Here is a 21,081-nt window from a genome sequence, read left to right on the forward strand (position 1 = left end):
CGACGGCGGGAGGGCGCAAAAAGCAAGATGCGGCGTCACGACAATGGCAAAAAAGGCAACGTGGATAACGCAAACAAGAATGCCACTCCAAAGCCAATAATCGTACGGCTGCTGACAAGTCGTGGACCAGGAATACGAACGGAAAAGGGGATAAGAGCAGTTTTTCTGTAGTGGTGAATTTTCTTAAGGAAATATGACAAGCCTAACAGTGATACTTACAACGGATGTTCAGGAACTTGTTAAAGTAGCTTTGCCTCTGTAAACCGAACACTATAAGCGTACACGTTACTACACTGCAGCTGAACGAATTCATGCTACTTTGACGAGCGACACATGTATTTCTATATTAAGTAATAATATAATTTTCTACTGGTCTGTAACATCTATATCGGTGCTGTAGTAAGCTGTATCTTCCTTTATGCACAGACTTGAGTGTATGAAGTTCTCTACATCGTTAAGTAATGGTTTAAATGGCGGTCAGAATCTGACAAGTGCGACTTTTTTCTTGCCTTAGACTCTACCAGCGACAAGGGCCAGTATCCGTGACTCGTTTTAATAGGCACACTCCCCGTTTCTCTTTGTTATCACTTCTGGTGGAAGGGTACTCGGACGGAAGCAGATGCCACTTCACCCCGACAAGTCAGAATCATAAATCTCTTATTGCTCTGCAACCGAAAGCATTGGAAATGTGTGCTCTAAGCCTCTTGTGACAAAGCATTAATCGGCGACATATAATGTCATCTTTGTTATTTTTAGCATGGACGGCAGCAACACAAAACCACTCAGGATCATGTTTCATCATGTAAGTATGGTTTGTTTACAAGCATCACAATTTTTAACTATTTGTTTAACGCAGAGAAGTTAAGGCCTTTGTTTGACGCTTATTCCGGTGTCTTACGCCTCCAAGATGACGCTGATGTAGGATAAAAGGGTTTCTGGAATATTGCAGAGAGAGTAGGACAGAGAGGGATTTACCTTCAGAGGAGGCTTTTGAGAAACGTTTGTGATTGCGACAGGTCCATAATATTTAGGCGTTGGGTAATCATCACCGTCCCAAAGTTGTCCCGCGGTGCCTTTAATATTGCTTAAATTTGCATACAGAGAATTTCAGTTTCACCATTTCCTAAACACCACGAAAAAGCGGCAAAACAGAAATGACGCCTAATAGAATAGTAACAATCAAAATGCAGTCGTTAACTCAGGAAGTTGCCTGGCATCTCTCTTGACGGTCAAATTATGCTCTCATTTTTATGATTTCGTGTTGATGAACGCTTCACTACCAAGAATAGTTACAATTATTGAGCTGACTCTTTTGAATGAAGTAATTCCTTCCTTCTTTAAATATTGAGGTTACGCCCTTTCATCAACTTTCACAAACTTCTTGCTGTCAAACATGAGAGAGAAAGAGAGAAACAAAGGGAAAGGTAGGGAGGCTAAGGAAGAACGTGCCCAGTTGGCTACCCTAGACTTGGAGAGCGGGAAAAGGAAAAAGGGATAAGGAGAGAAAAGAAAAATAATAGTTATTCACAATCAGTCGCAGAGGAATCTCCACTGTCACAAGCGTTCGTACGATCTAGGGTCCTTCAAGAAGCAGAGAAAGGCTATCAAACATGAGTTTCCGATGAACGAATAAAGCAAAAGAGAATACAAAAAAACATTATTCATATTCTCTGTGAATAAACCTTTCCCCAACGAACAAATAAATTTTAATTCCAGGTAAGAAAGGAAATCAAATATCCAAGTATACGGTACAAGAATGGTGACTACGCTACCTTAAGCCTCAAGACACATAAAAGTAACGTTTATCCATAACTCCAGGGTATCATATTTGTTTAGTCAGTACAGAAATAACAGAGCCAAACATAAGCCTCTTCTAACGGGGAAAAACTGTAGTATGGCACCGAAAGCTGCAGCAATGATGAAACAGTTATATTAAAGCTTTTGACCACGGAATCAACACGGCCCGCATAAAGGAAGGCTTGATTCACAGAAGTTTTCTTTATCCATGTTCAATGTCAGCATTGTATCAATGTTATCAATGTCAGCATTGTGTCATTGCTCGGCCTCATTCGCCAGTGTTCCTTTCGGCATCACGACTTCCTAGTAATTGTTCTTAAGAACCACCCTATATTAGGAAGCGCTGTGTGAATGCCTTCCCTATCATTTTTGCACATTCCACGTAACACGAAAGCAAGGCTTGTGCTGACGTGAAGTGCCACGCTATTTAAGCGCGCATACGATGAAAGATTTCTGGGCATTGAAGCTTCTCTTTAACCTCGTAACTAGATCAAGGTTAACATAAAATTGGCACATAATACTGTCGAGTATGCGCCTGTTGATAAGCCTTGTAACTCCAATATGAAACAGGCGTCGGATGAATTTGGCGCTTGTTTTCTGGCAAGATTTGGTGTCAGGTACCTAACGTTTTAAATAAACAGCACCCAACTTCTTTTTTCTATAAGGAAATGCCTGCAAGGCGCACAAGCGCTTATTAAATGCCACATATGTCCTCGACATAGCTCAACTGTTTTCCTTAATGTGCTGTGAATGTCAACCTTAAGTTCAAAATCAACGTCAGAAGACATAACTAGCTATGATAGAAAGACCTTAGTATTTATGCAGCCCTTTTTGCAATGATCGATTCAAACTTAAGTTTCCTGCATGTTTTAAATGTGTGAGAGTTGTGGTGAACATCTCGATAGTGCATACTTATTTTCATATAGTTTAAGATGAAGGCAGAATGGAACGTATTTGCAGTAGGTGAATTTCTGAAACGATCTAGTAGTAACGGCTGGAAAATGCCTGCAGACGAAGGAAACGGCGAAATTTCACGTCGTTTCATCTTATACTTTGATACTAGGGCAACATAGGTACTTTAAACGCCTCTGATTCATCACGTTCAAATGCAGGTTTCACTCGTATTTATAAGTGATGAGCCAGGAGGTGAATGACTCATTTATTGTCGACGCTGCATGATATTGGTGTGAGCAGATGTCAGCCCGTCTCCACTGTTTTGTTTCAGTGGCCACCGTATCAAACCGCTTCGTACCGGGATGGCAAGCTATTCATGGCGGGTGCGGGTGGAAATGCGCTCAATGCTGTCGCCAGCAGCTTAAACTTCACGTGCGTACTGTTCCGCGGTACTTTGCCAGTGCATGAGCATTACATTAGCACGAAAGTCTTGAGAGCCTGCTATAGATCACCTTATCAGTGTATGCTTTCGTTTCTTGTTCAACGTCTTCGTATTTAAAAAAAGGCCCACGGAAACAATTTTTGGGGGCCTTAGTTGTTCCTGTCTACGTGGACGGTCTCCTTGTAAGCGTTCGACTGATCTGTCTTCATTGCATACGAATTTCGTGAGCTTAGTCCAGATAATAGAGGGAAGAGATATTTTTTTATGTGTGCGTGTCGCCCTACTAACGTCACAGGCGAAGGTTCCACTCTATTAAAAGGCAAATACCTGGAACTGTAAACGTACATTTTCGTAATGTCATACTTCTAAAGCAATCATGTTTCGTGAGGCCTGGACTCATAGCACGTAGAATTACTGCAAGCGTTGCGTAATTAGTGCAGGGGAACTTGTGCCTTCTTCATAATTTTTTTCTGAAGAGCGAAATTGAGCCTTCTTTCAAAATCGCATTTAATCATAGATAATGACGCTTTTAGCAGCAAATTCTCAAAACATGCAATAACGCTTTTTTTCCAGATACACCGTCACGCGAGCCTTTGATTATGGTGTTCGTTTGCCGAATGGTTCGTGGACTGGAATGGTTGGCGCTCTACACAAAAGGGTAACAGCTCAACAGCATCATAGAGTGAAGTTCGCGATTTCGGCACTCTTGTGGCATATAGCTTCAATCGCTTATGCTACGCCATTCTAGCACATGTTCGACAGATTAAGAAGCTCCCTGTCAGATTTAACAAACTGAATATTTAAAATTTTGATCACTACAGCTTAAAACAAGTTTTGACTTCACGTCATTACGTGGGTCTTTCTCCAGCATATGTATTGCGGCTGCTCCGGCATTTCTCGACCCACAGCAACTTTCACTAATTTCACACACTGTCTCGCTCTCTCATGTGCTTACTCATTCGCTTATTTCCTCTTTAACCGCTGGAATGTTGCGAATTCACGATGTACAGGAAGCCGATGCCGCCATGTCTGTGATGGCACTCACCTACGAACGGCATGCAGTGGTGCGCTTTGGTCCATGTATCGACACCATTGACTTCAGCATGCTTTCAAGTTCGTCCCCAGATCGATTTGACGCTTTCGGCTACATCCGTGCTTTCGATGCTGAGGTGAGAAAGCAACAGTTAGTTTGTTTTACTAGCCTGATATATAAAAAAAGAAAAGCTGAATCTGAAGCTCATTAGCTCATTAGTCTTCCGGCCCTGAGTATAGCTGCAGAGGTAAAGATCGTGCAGAGTGTTCTTAAAGCTTTTTTCACTATCTTCTGTCGTGTTCGTATGTTTTTGCTGTTGTATTCATCCCCCCGCGCTTTCTCCACAGATAGATAGATAGATAGATAGATAGATAGATAGATAGATAGATAGATAGATAGATGGATAGATGGATAGATGGATAGATAGATGGATAGATAGATGGATAGATAGATGGATAGATAGATGGATAGATAGATGGATAGATAGATAGATGGATAGATAGATAGATAGATAGATAGATAGATAGATAGATAGATAGATAGATAGATAGATAGATAGATAGATAGATGGATAGATAGATAGATGGATAGATAGATAGATAGATAGATAGATGGATAGATAGATAGATGGATAGATAGATGGATAGATAGATGGATAGATAGATGGATAGATAGATGGATAGATAGATGGATAGATAGATAGATGGATAGATAGATGGATAGATAGATGGATAGATAGATAGATAGATGGATAGATAGATAGATGGATAGATAGATAGATAGATAGATAGATAGATAGATAGATAGATAGATAGATAGATAGATAGATAGATAGATAGATAGATAGATAGATAGATAGATAGATAGATAGAAGTTACTATAGTAATAGAAGTAATAAAAGTTACTCAGAAAGATACTGATCAACATAATGAAAATATTGAAAAATTAAAAAAAGACCAAGATGGTTTATGACGGGTGCAGATACTTATGCGGAGAAACCACCGGCTATAGCAGGTGATGATTTTTATCTTGAGAAAACTTGTAGCTGGGCTCGTTGGTGCATCTTCAGTAAATATAAAGGAGCGCAATGTGGAACACGGACGAAGAAAGAGCACGGGACAAGCACTGGACTGTCAACAATAGTTGATGATGGACGCTTACATAAATGCTGCTTTACTCGTACGCAAATAGACCCAGTGATATCGACACTTATTTAAATACAAGAATCTAGAAAGTACATTTCACTCCCGACCATTGATGTGTTAATGATACACATTTGCCCTTTTTGCTCTCTAACTGTGTTATCCTGATTATTCAGTAGCACATTGTACTGGTTTAATCTCGGCTCCCAGGCGATACGCGCTTTTGAACAGGCTTGGCAGTGATCAGGAAGACGGGTGCTTTTATCATGTTCTACATTGTATGCAGGGCGCTTTGTGCTTTATTGTGCATTGTGATATGTTTTTCCTACTTATGCATGCACAGAGGCTAGCAAGCGTTCAAGGAGCCGGTAACACGACGTCTATTGCGTACTTAATGTCCACCTTCTTCACGTTGTGGGAAGATTTATGCCCATATAGCAATGCCCCCGGCCTTAAAGTTTTTTTTTCCTTCCTGCTGCCTGTTTCATGATTTTATATAGATTTTCATCTTCAGTAATCAACGGTGTCAATTCGCTTATGACTCATTGTCACTGCAAATAAAGATATTGTAATTTCTTAAAGTTTCAAGGTAATAAAATTTACAATAACAAAAACAAAACAGAAAACATAGCAGCAGCTTTAACTGATCGTTGCTATGCCCTGCTGAAATTAGACCGTTCCTACAATATTCCACAGGGTTATTTAACGACAGAGTAAATCTACAGAAATCAGTTCACAGTACACATGGTACGAACAAAGCGTGCATTTGACCTGCAACGTGAGGTCACCCGCAAGTGGTGAAAATCCGATAACAAGCGTTGTTTGTACTTGTTAAAATAGACATTGAGGTAATGTGCCACGGAAACAATGTCTCAAAGTGCGCAGGGCGTTGGATGAACCCATATTGAGAAGAAATGCAAAGGCATGGGATTGCTATAACTTTAAATGACAATCTTAAGGAGCCACGCCCGTACTGGATACACTGAATGTACACTGCTGGCTTCCCTCGGGTAGAGGAATGCTCCACGAGCTACTATAATTTCATGCTCAAAATATAAAAGCAAGGCCTTACCGATTGTCAGCACAGAAGATCGTGCGCTTCCTTCGCACAATTGCCTAGGCGAACGACTTCACACTTAAGCATGCCTTTTATTTCGCCCATGTGTTGTGCTCTCATTGACTGGCATTGCGCTCTTTCTTCCTTTATCTACTATCCTTCATTTCTTTCCTTCCCACAGAGCAGAGTAGTAAACCAAATATTGCGATCTGATTAACCTACCTGCATTACCCTTTGTTTCCGTCTGTCTCTCTTTTAATGCAGAACCAATGTGAGAGCTGTATGATACAACGAACTAGCCTTAAAGCAGGAGGCTAGCTTTACATTTCTGCAGTTTTCTTGAATAAAAGGGCGATATAGCATATTGGGTGGATTTATGCTATGGATAGACTAGTTTGCAAGCACAGCGCCCAGTAGAACTGTAAAAATCATTCGAAAGCCACTTACAAGTGGGAATACTTATATGCAAAAGCGATAAAAACTGAACATGGAAATTTTTGATACGTGGTCGTATTTCTTCAGGTGTGGCTCGCCGTTTTCGTGTGCCTCGTCTGTCTTTCGTGCCTGGTAGCCCTAGGCGGTTGGAAAACAATGCCGACTCAGCGCGGAAAGTACGTCACCTTTCTGCGCTTGGCGTACGACTACGGCTGGCAATTGTTTGGACTGCTCTTCGCTGAAAGTACGTCATCTGGCACACTCTTCCGCTAAAGCGCACTACTTTTTTCTCCAATTACCAAGTTGTGGAAATTCTATTTGTGAAATTAAAAGCCCGGCGCAGGCAAGATTAGCTCAAAAGCCTTGCGTTTGGTCATGACTGGGTCGTAAAGAGCAGCCTGCTGACGAAATACAAAAAGAAAAATACTCGGCTGTAAAATTTAATTTCCGTACCAATAAATTAAAGAAGAAATGTACAATTTTCACATTTGAAGTCATCAGTGAGATGAACAATAAAAAAATTCACCTACGGTTGCGGCACTCCCCTATGCAAAATCTGAGCGCAGCTCTATCCGTGTTTCCATTTCGCGATGTATTGGATGGCGCGGACAATCTGTGTCGTGCAGTACGTCGCAAACGTAGCGAAGTGCGGCGCGACTGCCTCATCAGTCGGGAGATCGCGAGAGGCAGCGCGTGGGCGGCGCCTAGGCACGATTCACAGAAGCCGCCGAAGACAGAATTCCGCTCATGCATTGCTTTGTTTCCATGTATGGTATCGGTGACGTCTTCGGGGAACAGACGACGCGCACTACTCTGGCGCCATCTCGTAGCCATCGTCGCTGCAGAGCCCGTCTTACGCGGCCGGCACTACGGCTTTATTCTCACGCTTTCGCTACACCTTCCCCCTGTGCTATCCTCCTCACGCTCTCTTCGCAATCGCCGTCTTTCATCCCCCGCTGCACTCCGCGTTCGCTCTTTCATCTGTCGCTGTGCTCGTTCGCTCGCTTACGAGGGAGGCCGACGCCACCGCTCGATGCAGGAACGGGTGGGTGCCTAGGATCTGCGCTCTAAAACCATTGAAGTATTTGAAGGCACTGTACAGATCTGAATGCAAGCGTTCTGCGTAAGAGGAAGCTTTAGCTCGGGCGCAACATCAATGCCGCCTATTCGCATAGACGTAAAACGGAGAAGTGCTTTCTGAGATAACCACAGGGCCGATTTTAATGAACTTTGTTGCATTTGAGAGAAAATGTTAAATTCTAGTGACTGTTGCAAGCGGAATTTTGATTTACGTGCTGAATCATTTAAACGAAGTTTTTTAAAGACTGGTATCTGTGAAAAAAATACAAGCAAGGAGCTTAAAAAAGTTATATTATGGGATTTTACGTGCCAAAACCACTTTCTGATTCTGAGGCACGCCGTAGTGGAGGACTCCGGAAATTTCGGCCACCACGAGTTCTTTAACGCTGCCTTAAAGCTAAGTACACGGGCGTTTTCGATCTGATCGAAATGCGGCCGTCGTGGCCGGGATTCATTCCCGCGACCTCGTGCTCAGCAGCCCAACACCATAGCCACTCAGCAACCACGGCGGGTAAGGAAGAAGCTTACAAATTTGTAGCTCTGCACCAAAAACTGATATAGTAGTTCTGTAAAATGCAGCAGTTAGCACGTCCAAAGCGGAGAAATTTGATATACTAATTAATACTTTACATGAATTTGTCACAGTGTTGACAAGAGTATTGCTAAAGTTCTACTCGTATATTAGTGGTATAATTGAGAGCCCTGTACAATATATCAATTTTGTCCGCTTTATATGTACTATTAGATGCAATTGACGGAATTGTGATATAATTTTTCATTGCTTAGTTACAGAGCTGTAAACGTCATAATTTCGTTTTCTGAAAAGTTGCGATATTCAACAGCATTTGTCAAAACATTACCGGCCAAAATCGAAAATTAGCGACCAGCAATCACTGCATATCAACCTTTTCTTTCAAATGCAACAAAACTCATCAAATTTGGCGCTGTGGTTGCCGAGAAAAAAGGGTTTATCCTTTCCCATGTATTTAGATAGAAACCCCCGAGCTAAAGCTTCTCCCTAAGAACATTCAGTGCGCTTTAATAGCGTTAGCTGTATTTAGATGAAAACATCACAGTCGGATTCATCCTAGGGTGAAACATCATAAATAAAAGTAAGCAAGAAACACATTTGAGAGGGGTAGTCGCCGTCATATCGCGACATTTGGGGTGGAAAGAGGGGCCACGACAGGAGAAATCAACAAAAAGGCGATCGATGGTTCGTGTTTGACGCAGTAGGATCAGTTCCGGTACACTACGCATGAACGCTTAAACCTCTTTCTTGCCTTCAGGTTCGCCGAGACGTTTTGCGCACGCATCGCAAAAACTGCTGATGGCTGCATGGCTGGTGACCGTTGTCGTGCTGGCCAACTCGTTCGGCAGTCTCCTAAAGTCTAAACAAGCAGTGTTCAACTTCAAACCAGAAGTCGACAGTGTTGATGACCTTGCAGCAAGACCATATCTTACGCCTGTCATACCAAAAGGAAACTACTACGAGGCATTTGCAGAGGTAATATTACCACATATCGTTGCCACAGAACGTTTTTTTTATTTCGTCACTAATCTGTTGGACAAAAGTAAAACGAATTTCCTGCAGCTGAAAAAATATTTTGATTTGGCTAAGGAAGAAGAAAAACTCTAATGATCTTTGAAAGATCGTGTATACATTTTCGAATCCTGGGTTTTTTAAAGCTTCCCTAAACTTGGCGGATCACCCGTTGGTTAAAAGGACTGTCCGGTCACGTGGTCGTGTGATCCTCTCATTATATCTAATACATTTCCGGCTCTTTTGGCACATATATAAAGGAGCAGAGTGTGGGAGTATACCGAGACAGGGAAATAAAAGGGGGAAGAACATGTTGGCGCGCTCTACAACGAAACTGTTAACAACACTCACTGCCTGTAGCGCAAGCAGGATAGCGATTTGGGCGAGTTCGTCAAAGTTCATTGCGTAAAAGCAGTGAGAAACACCGAAGTGCGGGGAAAAAAAGTCGCAACGCGGTTAAAGGATGGTTCCGTACTTCAGTGCTTAGCGCGGCTTTTATGTCGTGAATCGTAGTGCAATGATGTTCCTTACCAGCACATTAGATTTGTTAATGTAATCTACGCTGATTTACGCTCGAACTATGTATGCTTCGATGAATATACCTAAAAGAACTGATTGCGCGAGATAGGCAGCTGTTAGGTTTTGTCAAAGGGTCCCTCACCAGTTTCGTTCCATTGTGGACAAACAATCGCGGTACGTAAATCACACGGTGGTAATCACGCCTGCAATGTGTTAAACAGCTATACTGGGCAAAAATAGCTGAAATTTCAGACAAAACCCTACGCTTCAGAGAGTCTAGGTCATATGCGGTGATATGCATAGAGGCCTACTTGCCACGTCACTGATTAAGCCATGTTGTTTTGGTAACTCATTCAATGCATTCACCCGCCCTGGTAGCTCAGTGGCTATGGTGTTAGGCTGATGAGCACGAAGTCGCGGGATAGAATCCCGGCCATGGCGGCCGCATTTCGATGGGGGCGAATTGCGAAAACACCAGTGTACTTAGATTTAGGTGCACGTTAAAGAACCCCAAGTGGTCTAAATTTCCGGAGTCCTCCGCTACGGCGTGCCTCATAATCAGAAAGTGGTTTTGGCACGTAAAACCCCATAGTTTAATTTTTAAATTCAATGCATTCAACACGTTGTTACTCCCACGAGCCGCCACTGGAAGAACGCCGCACGGCAAGTATGGTACAGAAAAAGAACGAAAAAAAAAACGAGGCGGGTTTCATTACGTAAGCATGACGCGTTACCGCGGATGTCGTATGGGAGAAGGCAGGCAAGAAGCGTCACTTGGAAACGGTGGTCGAGGCAAAGGGAGTGAGCGTCTCTGTGGGCAGTAATGCTTCCCTCCCGGCAGCATTACCACGCGACATTTCATTTTCTCCTATCACCCGTAATAATGAACAAATTGGAAAAAATCCTTGCTAGGCGGCACCCGACAACTTGCAGAGTATAGAGGCTTTCCAATGGTGCCTGATGAGGGGCTCCTTAATGCTTAACGCCCGTACGTGAAGAAGCAAGCGAACGTATTACACCCTCCTCTCCCCCTCCCCCTCCCCAAGCTTCAACTTCTGGTTCTCTATTCTACAGCACAGCCGTTCGCAGGCAGTGAAACAGGTGTGGGATCGGTCACGAAGCCGAGGAGCCGTGTATCCACCTCCGGAGCTATTCTCAGACGCCACGATGGCACAGGTGGCTGCGCGCCGCGCCGTGGTTCTCGCCGACCACGGCTCGATACTGCTCCAGATGGCCGGCTTCTGCGAGCGCCAGAACGTGCGTACCTTCGTTGTGGCTAGTAAGCCGCTTGAGAAGTCACCGTTCGGCTACGTCTTCTCTCGGAGCATCGATGAGAACTTCTTTCGGAAACTCTTTAACAAGCAAGTCCCTAACCAGCTCTTTCAGTTAGGTTACCGCATTGAGCGCTACTGTACTGCTTCTAGTTACGATACTTTGAATGAGTTCAATTCCCGAACAATGTGAGTGTGTTGAGACAAACCATGTTACTGCTGTGTTGCTTTTGATCCTTTCTTTCCTTTTGCGAACCAAGGAATGCCAGCTTTAGCTGGCACCTGTACGCAACTACTTATGACTGATAACTTTCTCTATGCGCCATTGAATTAAGGACACAGATCAATGTAGAGGAATTGTCGCATTTGTTTAATTTGCTATGCTTTCAGCGCTCCTCTAAGGCTAGTTAAAGGAATAAAACGAGGGTCGCCTGAGACGCAGATGCGTGCTATCAGTGACAGGAGCTCCAATAACATCCAGACATCGTTCGCGATCCTTAAAGCAGCTTTTACTGCCGCTGATATATAATGACCCCTCTGGATGGTCCATGTCTGCAGTTGTCTGAAGGGAAATTATTAAACTGGTGTCCGGCTTTAAGTACAGTGGACATGTACAGTGCAAGCGCTTGGCATACGCCCTGCTGTTAAGGCGGCTCCCAGTGATGTCGAGTGCTTCGGAAAAGCGGTGTCTCCATTCCTGCGTCAGAAATTTACTATGGGCGGCCATTTTAAAATTGCCATACCGTGGGTTGTCACCAGGCGCTAAGCGTAATCAAGGAGGAAAGAAAGAAACTAAATTCCTTTTATTGAAGCGAAATATAAAGGCTCCGCCACCTTGGTGGGCTGTAGGTATTCGCCTCCTCGTCACAGCCTTTCTATCATGCCCTAACACGTGGGCCCACCGCTCGCTTCGCCTCGGCAGATCTGACATGCCGTGCTACTAAGATTGTGCTTGCCTTGGGTTGAGCCGCTGGTTCTGTGATATGGCGTTGCACGTTGATATTATTGCGCATAGCGTCAGTCTTGGTCGGTTCCGTGCTAAGTGTAAACCAAGACGCACTAATGGTCTCACAAGGATCGTTCGGGTAGCCCGCATTTTTCGCCTCACACGACTGGAAGAGCGAGACGCGGTTGCTTTGACAACCTGCGCTTTTGGAGCTCCAGTCCGCGCACTCTTTCTATGAAAATGACACATGACTTCCACAACACCTTCTACAATGTAGCATACCTAGCAGATGCCTCTCATAAGCTTTCCTTCCTCCATGGTCCTGGCTCGTGCTAAGTAATAAACGCCACGAGACAGCACACTCATAGCGTCCACTATCGTGACCCGTCCTTTGCGCAGGTTCCGTCGGATCCAGGAGACCGGGCTAATGCCCAAATGGCTGGCCGATGGCAAGGGAAACTGGCAACGCTGCATCCAGTCCGGGGATATTACTGTGGACAGCATTAGCTTGGAAGACACCATGCCCTTTTTCCTCCTCTGGGGCATCATGTGCGCCATGGCCTTCTGCGCTTTGCTTTGCGAACTGATATGCTTCAGATTGCTGCGGGGCCGCCCCGCCAACAGACGCTGATATAGCCCAAGACGCTTTAATTTTGGGTCAAGGGCCTCTCACATTGATACACACCACAATACTCACAATGCACGTTCAGCGTTTGAACGTGCACCTATGGCAGCACCTGACGCGATCAACACTCGTGTGATTGCAAGAAAAACTAGAATAAAGGAGTTCACTACGCTTACTATACTACCTAATGCGAAATTTGAGCGCAGCTGTATACGTATACAATTTCATTTCATTTCTCTACGTGTCTTGTGCGGCACGTTGCAAACGGAGCGAAGTGGGTTGCGACTGCCTCGCTCATCTGGAGATAGCGAGAGTCAGCGCGTGAGTGACGCGTGGGAGCGATTCAAAGCAGCCGCTTCCGACAAATTTACCAGACGACGCGCGTTACTCTGGTGCCATCTCGTAGTCATCGTCACCGCACCTTCCTTTCCGCCTGTTCGTTCACTTGGTTACGCCGCCGACGCCGAGGCTCGCCGCAGGAACTGGCGCCTAAGAGCGGCGCTCTAAAGCAAATCGCAAACCATGACAATCGAAACAAACGCGAAGCAGACCAAACCAGCAAACCAAACAAGCGCGAGCGAGAGCTGGCACGAACAGAAGATAATACGGAACGAGCGGTCCGGTTGAGACCAGATACGAGTACGCACCGAGCAGTCGGGCCGGCTCGCATGAGACCGGTTCCTCGCGCACACGTCACAGAAGGCGTCACTCTCATTTGTCTCCACCGCTCGCGGTGTTTAAATCCCACTTTGCGTTCGCTCCCTTCATGTTTCGCCGTGCTCGTTCACTCGGTTACGCTGTCAACACCACCGCCGCCGATACCGACGCTCGCCGCAGGAACGCCTAAGAGCGGCACTCTTAAAGGAATGTGTAAGTTATAGACAACATCAGCCTTCGTATTCGCTGTACAGCTGGTGTATAATCGCGGACAACTTTCTGTGGCAGTGAAGGGAAAGATATGGATGCAAAGCGCGAGAAAGTGAGAGTGCGTCCCAAAAGAGTCATGTGTTTTCATCCAAATTAGTTTAAGCTGGGAAGAGAAAACACAAACACCATATTAGCAACAGTTAACTAAGATAAAACACACCACTGAATGTGAAAGTTTGCTTATTTTGAGGCTTTTCCCTTCCGCGTCTGGGCAAACACGAAACCGTCGCTCGTCAAGCTACGTCGATTCAGCGTCTGTTCCGAGCAACTAAAAGCACTGTCAAGCGCTGGCGGACTACTTGGCGCCGTAACACATGTGCAGCAGCGACGAGCCCGTAGCTTTCCCTTCATTGCCCCAGAAAGTTGTCCGCGCGTATAGAAGTTAACAACGAGCGGTATCTTTTAGTTCGAGTTGTTTCAATTTAGAGAACTGTAGGCGATACAAGCTCTGAGAGGCGAATGTAACTTAATCCGAACAAGGTTACCAAAGAAATCCAGATGACCTGACAGTGATGATAAAAATGAATGGTCGCGCCTTCTTGTACGACTACTGCAACACAAGAAAGAAAGGAGCGGTAATCAGAAAATGAATGGAGTAGGTAGAGTGAGAAAAAAGAAATTCACGCAGAAACTCCTCTGAGAGTTGTCTAAGTATGCTTAAGCATTGTGCTACTTGCTCATCTCCAGGCAGCCCGGTGTCATTATCAATGTTATGAAACTTGATCCGGCCAGTACAAACGACGGCGCTGCGGTGACACGAACTGGTGGGGACGGTGGCGCAGGGTGCATTGATAACACCGTTAAGCTGTTTATTTTATTAGACTAGGAACAGCGCAGAGGCGGCAGTCTAAGCGGGGCACGGACTCCGAGCGCGAGCGGCATTCTCAAGCTAAAGCGCGGGGGAGGAAGACCCACTAGAGAGTGCTGGAGAGGACGACGCACCATACCATTCCAATTCTTGTCTACAAAGCAAAGAAAGTACTGCAGGTGGCTGCGCCCGGTGCGCTGGTGACGTTCCGACCTTTGTAAGCTGTTATAGCTCTTCCGAGCCTAACCCATCTGCGTCTAACCATTATGAACCGTGATGAAACGTACACCGGCGGAGGCGACCTATATGGCACGCCGCGCGGACCGTATCTTGAAGGCGATCTGTGATTCGGACATAGTGTGCCGACTGCTGATGACTCCGCGCGCTGTGTTTTCGCCGCTTGGCGTTGAAGAGAGCCGCGCGGGCCCATATCTCAAAAGTGATCTGCGAAAAGGGCAGGGCGAACAGAGAGTACTAGAGCACCGTCCACAACGATCATCGGCTCAGAAGTCCGTGAAGGCACTTTTGTGCTTTCTGAGAACGTCTAGTTTGTACGAGCGGCTTTGACTCAAGTACTGTCCGTGCACGCCTCTATACCCTTTCTCTCCCTCCCTTCTTTCTCTTTCCCTTCTCCCTTCCCCCAGCGCAGGGTAGCCAACCGGAATCTTGACTGGTTAACGTCTCTGCCTTCCTTATGTCCCTCTCTCTCCCTCGTGAGCTTCGCTCGCGTTGAAGCGACAGGCAGCATGACGGTAAAGTCGCTCGCTGATGCGGGCTTTGCCTTGAAAGCGAACGGCTTACGGGACGGAAGGACGAATGGAGGGGCGGACATTTTTCTCGTTGGGTAAACGTACAAATGCTTACGCATTTAAAAATGAAAATTTTATTGTTGAGTCAAAAATAAAAGAGGCCAGTTTGCGCACCTGGTAGTCGAGCCGGCCCGTTTGATTTGCACTGTTGGTGTTTGTATATGGTTGGAAGTCACGTAGGGACTTGGAAGAGCCTCGGAGCGTGCAAGATTCTCACCACCATGTTCAGCCTCATAATCAACGTCTTCTCTATTCTTTCTTTCTGCACCCTTTCCCCTTCCCCCAACGCCGAGTAGCAGGTCAGAACATTGATTGAGACCGACCTCTCAGCTTTTCTATCATAATAAATGCCTCCTGGAATTCATGTAAAGTGTTCTGCATGCAAATAAAATCACAGTGACACTTGAATGACGTTGCGCTGTCGTACCTTTGTATACGTATTTGCTCCGACCACTTATTATTTTAATGTTGTGTTATCACACCATTCTCTTCGGGCCATCTGGCTCTTCTACGCACAATACAGTATCCTGACGTCTCTGCTGTTGAACTGCAGTCTTCACGACGTGGGGGTGCATAACACGTCGTTCTTTTGTCTCGGTACGTGAGCCGGCGGTAAGCCTTTCTGCGCTGAAAAGTGCAGCTGAAATTCAGCAGGAATATTCCTGTAAAATTAAGATATTTTGCTCGGAATAAGTGAAGAGTTCAAAGATATTCGCGGTATTCGTTAAAGCAACGCTGTCTTTGCCTGCGTCTCCGTGGTTTGCTGTGTCGTCGTTGTGTGTAGCCGCATAAACTTGACCGGTGGCTTAAGGAGGAGGAAAGAGAAAAGTAGAAGGCAGGGAGGTTAACCAGAATAACGTCCGGTTGGCTACCCTACACCGGGGGAATGGGAAAGGGGAAAGCAAAGATCGCAGGGAGAGAGAGGAAACAGTGCAATGGTAAATTGGGCTGGCCTAAAGAATGATATAATTAAAATGACACCAATACCAGAACAGCAATCAAAGGTGTTGACTTGATGAGCAGATCTTTTTTAGTGCACGCTGCAGTCCGAAGAAAGACCAAGCAAACAACGGAGGGGGGGGGGGGGGGGGCACACGAGAACACAGAGAAAAATTGCACAACTCTGTAAAATCACTTATATGCGCGCAAAGAAAAAGCAGTCGCAAGTTAGTTCATGAGTTGTCAAAATATGGAGAAGAGTATGGCGTTGTCAACACCGAAGTTTCCCCGAAATTATATTTGTGATACTGAAAGTCAGGAAGGCCACCTTTTCTTAAAAAAAAAAAACATTTGGAGGCAGTGCGTAACATTCGCTGATATGGTTCCCGGAAAAAACGAGTGTTTGAAAAGGTTACTACGTTCGAGCTATGGTGTCAGGTCGTGATTGTGACTATGTCTTGTCTGCCGGGAAAAAGTGGTAGAAATGTATTTACCAGGATTGATATTGAACTGCCGAGTCGGGAGCAAGAAACGAAACTTGAGCCTGGCGATAGCTCTGGACTGTTCCAGAAGTGGGATTTTATTACTGGCCATCAGTGATGAATGCGAGTCATGTTTGTGATAGGCGTTATAGATGAATCTTACTGCTCTCCTCTGAACCATTTATAGTTTATAAACATCCGTTTTAAAATACGAGTCCCAGGCCATGCATGCGTACTCTAGGTGGCATCGATTAAAGTATTGTACGCAAGAAGTTTGATCTGAGATGGAGTGGTACTTTGTGTCTAAGAAGTCTCAGTTTCCTACAAGTAGATGACCAAACGTCGCCACTATGGGTACACCATGATTGCCGATTTGTAATCTTGACTCCCAAGTATTTAAAATTGTCGACTTCGATCAAGTGGTTATTATTTAACGTATACCTAGATGTGAATGCACTTATTTTATTTGAAATTGACATAATGAAGGATTTGCTACTTTTTAATTCCATCGACCAGGTGTTACACCAATCAGAGATAACGATTAGGCTGTTCGGCAAACACTCTGGGTCTTTTCCACTTTTAATTACTTGTAAAGAATGCAATCATCTGAAAAATGTTTAAGTTGATGGCGGAGGGGTCTACCGATGAACTGATATTATTGATGAAGGTAAGAAACAAGCAGGGTCAGGGACACTACCCCGCTCGGCTGCACGAGCCTGTTCTTGTGCCTGGGCTGCAGCATCTGCACGGCGTAGACGAGCTCGTTCCCGGTTCTGCTCGCGGCGTTTCTGATTGAGAACTACCTGCTCCTCAGGAGTACGTATGACGCGTGGCTTATACATTTCGGAACCGGAGAGAAATCGCCGTGCGAGCGCTCGGCTGCGGCGGAGAGCAACGACCTCTACTGGCGCACCTAATCAAGCACCACCTATAGCAAGCATCACCTATAATAACAAAAGGCCTTTTCCCTCCAATCCATGGCGTCAGGTTGCCTGGCCCGACTGCCATAGCATCTAATGGGGATGCTTCTGAGTAGGCAACAGTTATTTGGACGCCACCGCTTTCATTACTTAAGCCTTGTCAATGGCAATTTCGGGCCACGTACCGTGAATTGAAGGGGCGGAGTAAACAGGCAGTGTGCTATCTAGGTGGTGTTGGTTAATCGCGCACCTATCTCCGTCTCCTTTCTTTTTTTTTTCGCGCATGTGCATGGTGTTGCGCCAGAGGAGTTTTTGGCGCACAGGCGACCGACAGACGGACGGACGGACGAATCGGCTATCCATATGCAGCTTCGCTGTAAAAGATGGAGCCATTACATAACAAAGCGAGGCTGGCTAAAACAAGCGCACTAACTAGATAAATTATCGTCATTAAAGGTAAAGGCCCGAAAGCGGTAACGCAGTCCACGTAAAGTTCACATTATGTAATTCATGTAAGTTCATATCATGTAATTTAAGAACAGTCACTTCCAGTTCACTTGCATTTCAATGGAGCACAGTCTACAGTACCGTATTTCTGTGTGCATTATTCCGTAATTTGGGGGTGGCGCACATTTCGAACCTGGTGGCGTGAAGATTTCTGACAAACAGAATAAAGAGCGTAAATTAAACATCTGTGCAATGTAATATGGTCCACCTAATCTTAGCTGTATAATTTCGCTACCATCATGTAGTGGTTATGCGAGCTGCCTTAGCTGTACAGCGGTGTATTTTTACACTGAATGCAGGGACTGCAGTACTAAGGCCACCACGAAGGTAGTACGAATTTAGTAGTTGGGGTATTTGCCTTCTTTGCTCGATAAGGCAACTTAGGAAGCGAGGATGCATAGGGAGCCTGATTAGTCAACTGAGTCACGTAACCTAGCTTTTATAGACATACGTCTTCAATAACACTATGACGATTGCGTAGAGGCGTCAGGAGCGAAGAGCAGTTCTTAAGCAAGGTACGGGACACGGCGCTCTGTACAAGTAGGACGTCATAGAACTGAGCTGCCCAAACAAATTATTTTTTATTTCCCTACTGGTTGCTACACACACGCTCTTCAGTGAACTACGACACCGTTACTACGAACTGCGGCACCGTTATTGCAGTGCTCAGTATGACAAAACTTCGTAAGATAGATCACTCTTTAGTGGTTATGTGCGTGCTAGTTAACAGAAAGAGATATTATATTTATTTTGAGGGAAGTTAGTCTTTCATATATGAAGCTAGTAATGGCCAAAATCTTCCATCAGTCTTAATCCTATTGAGTTAGCGAGAGAGTATTACATTTGGCGGCGACAGATAAACAACAGAAGATGTGAAGGAACATTAAAGTAGAGCACACATGGCTATTGCAGCGCTGATCCTGTATTCATGTGTCTCTATTTCGTCGTTGTCTGGCTCGCACTGAAAAACTTTTGTTTACCATGAACCAACTAGCCTGTAGCAAGATTATTCGGCGATGAATATTAAGTTACTTAGGATTTAGCAGTTCATCAGGGTGAACAGTTAAAAACATATGCTTCATTTGCCTTCTTTGTAAGAGAATTTCGCAGTTTGTATACCATATTCAGAACAACAACAACAACAACGACGACGACGACGACGACGACGACGACGACTTTAGGTAAGCGATGCAACAGCCGTGATAAATGGTTGTGCATGATGCAAGCCGAGGACACACGCAGAATAGCTGTGTTGCTGATTATGAGTTCCACCGTTGTCTGAAATTTCGTGCTTCCTACCTGTTTCTACGGATGTTCTGCATATCTTCGAGCAAAACTGCGACGCCGTAGAACGACATGTTATCAATCCGTAGCAATTGCACTGATTAATTATTGGAAAATTGACTCAGAATTCTCAGAGCGTAGAAGAAGGTGTGCGTTTCCGTGCGTGCCACTGCAAGTCCATCCACACAATGCGCTGGGTATGCCGCCCCCGCTAGGTGGTATTCGCGGCGAATAACTCCAGCAGAATATCCAACTCCCTATGGGAGTCGGTGGTGCGAAAACAGGGGACACGAGGTTCCCGAGCCTGGTGGTAGTGCTTCAAGCCACTGGTACCTTCTAAAAGCTTGCTTGCCATACCAATAGTGCAGATTGCGCTCGCCGCACTGGAATTATAATTCAGGGTTGTTCTGGTTCCTTATTCTGATTACAATTCAGGGTCGTTCTTAAAAGTTAAGAAAGAATGTGATGTGTGGCTTCGATGAGAGTAAACAAACCAATCTGAGCGCGTCCAGGTGCGGAAGCTCCAGCAAGTGCTTGAGATTGCGCTGAAGAATAAGTCACAACTCGCCAAACGTTTAGTTCTACTGCAGTCGCTTGCACGCAAGGAGCTCCCTATGGGCGTCGTATGTCGGTTTTGATCGTACTGTGGCCGTTCTAATGATTTTAAGCTCATGCGCTAACATCAGATGTAAGTTACACGATAAGTATTCGTATGCAGCTTGGGTCTGCGCAGGTTCCGTCGACTTCAGGATACCGGTCTGATGGCCAAGTATGTGGCTGACAGCCAGGGTAAATGGCAGCATTATCGTTCAGTGCAATTACAATATTGTGAAGCGCATAAGTCTCCTCTATTTCTGCTATGGGGCGTCATGTGTGGCCTTGCCTTCACTGCCCTACCAAGCGATCTGGTTCGCACCAAACTGCTCCAGGGCCTCCGAGCCGGCAGACAATGATCCGGCGCGGTACAGTGTGCTGCTGGGCTAGAAAGAAGCGAGAATGAACCCTCATAGCGTGTAAGCGTAGTACGTGATCTCCTACTTACAACTCAGACTGACAGCACTAGTGTAGATGTTAGAGAACGTGTCAGCGAACACTGCACCATTCACTGCACGTTCATAATAATAGTGTTAGAACAAGGACCTCTAAAAAAATTTGGTAATGACTTTGCAAGTTTAGCGCAAATGCAGAGTGTATTCACAGAATTTTACCTATCATAGCTATATTTAGATGCAGCTTGACGCTTCTCTTAGAACTATGTAATTTTCCGTAAGGAGGTCAGGCTCTTGAAAGAATAATATGCCCATAAGATATCCACTCTTCTTACTGGCGATGAGCAGTGATTAACATCAGTGATATCAAACGTTGCTTAAAAAAAGCCACAACAATAACGTCAACAAACGTTCTTACGTAAATGCAAAGCGCCCGAACGAGCTGACACATTGCAATTATTAATAAATGTTTTTAAACGAATACAAAATAAAAATTAAGGCGGGTAGGGATATGTTTATTTAAAAAAAGTTGCACATGTGAGCCAGTGCACCGAAATATATATATATATATATATATAACATTTCTCCTTAACGTGCAGTAAAACTGCCTAACATTTTCCAACTTTGGTACC

At 45.0% G+C, this 21,081-nt stretch overlaps 1 protein-coding gene across 1 annotated transcript; it reads left to right on the forward strand.

The window, feature by feature from the left end:
- Positions 1 to 17: 17 nt before the first annotated feature.
- Positions 18 to 12,790, forward strand: LOC129384899 (glutamate receptor ionotropic, kainate 4-like). The gene is made up of 8 exons (XM_055070512.1): positions 18 to 802; positions 3,023 to 3,123; positions 3,707 to 3,791; positions 4,144 to 4,302; positions 6,888 to 7,044; positions 9,170 to 9,387; positions 11,017 to 11,402; positions 12,559 to 12,790. The coding sequence occupies exons 1-8, from the start codon at positions 758 to 760 to the stop codon at positions 12,788 to 12,790; spliced, it is 1,383 nt and encodes a 460-aa protein (XP_054926487.1). The 5' UTR covers positions 18 to 757.
- The last annotated feature ends 8,291 nt before the right edge of the window (positions 12,791 to 21,081 follow it).

The sequence above is a fragment of the Dermacentor andersoni genome, chromosome 5, assembly GCF_023375885.2.
Source record: "Dermacentor andersoni chromosome 5, qqDerAnde1_hic_scaffold, whole genome shotgun sequence".
NCBI classification, from domain to species: Eukaryota; Metazoa; Arthropoda; class Arachnida; order Ixodida; family Ixodidae; genus Dermacentor; species Dermacentor andersoni.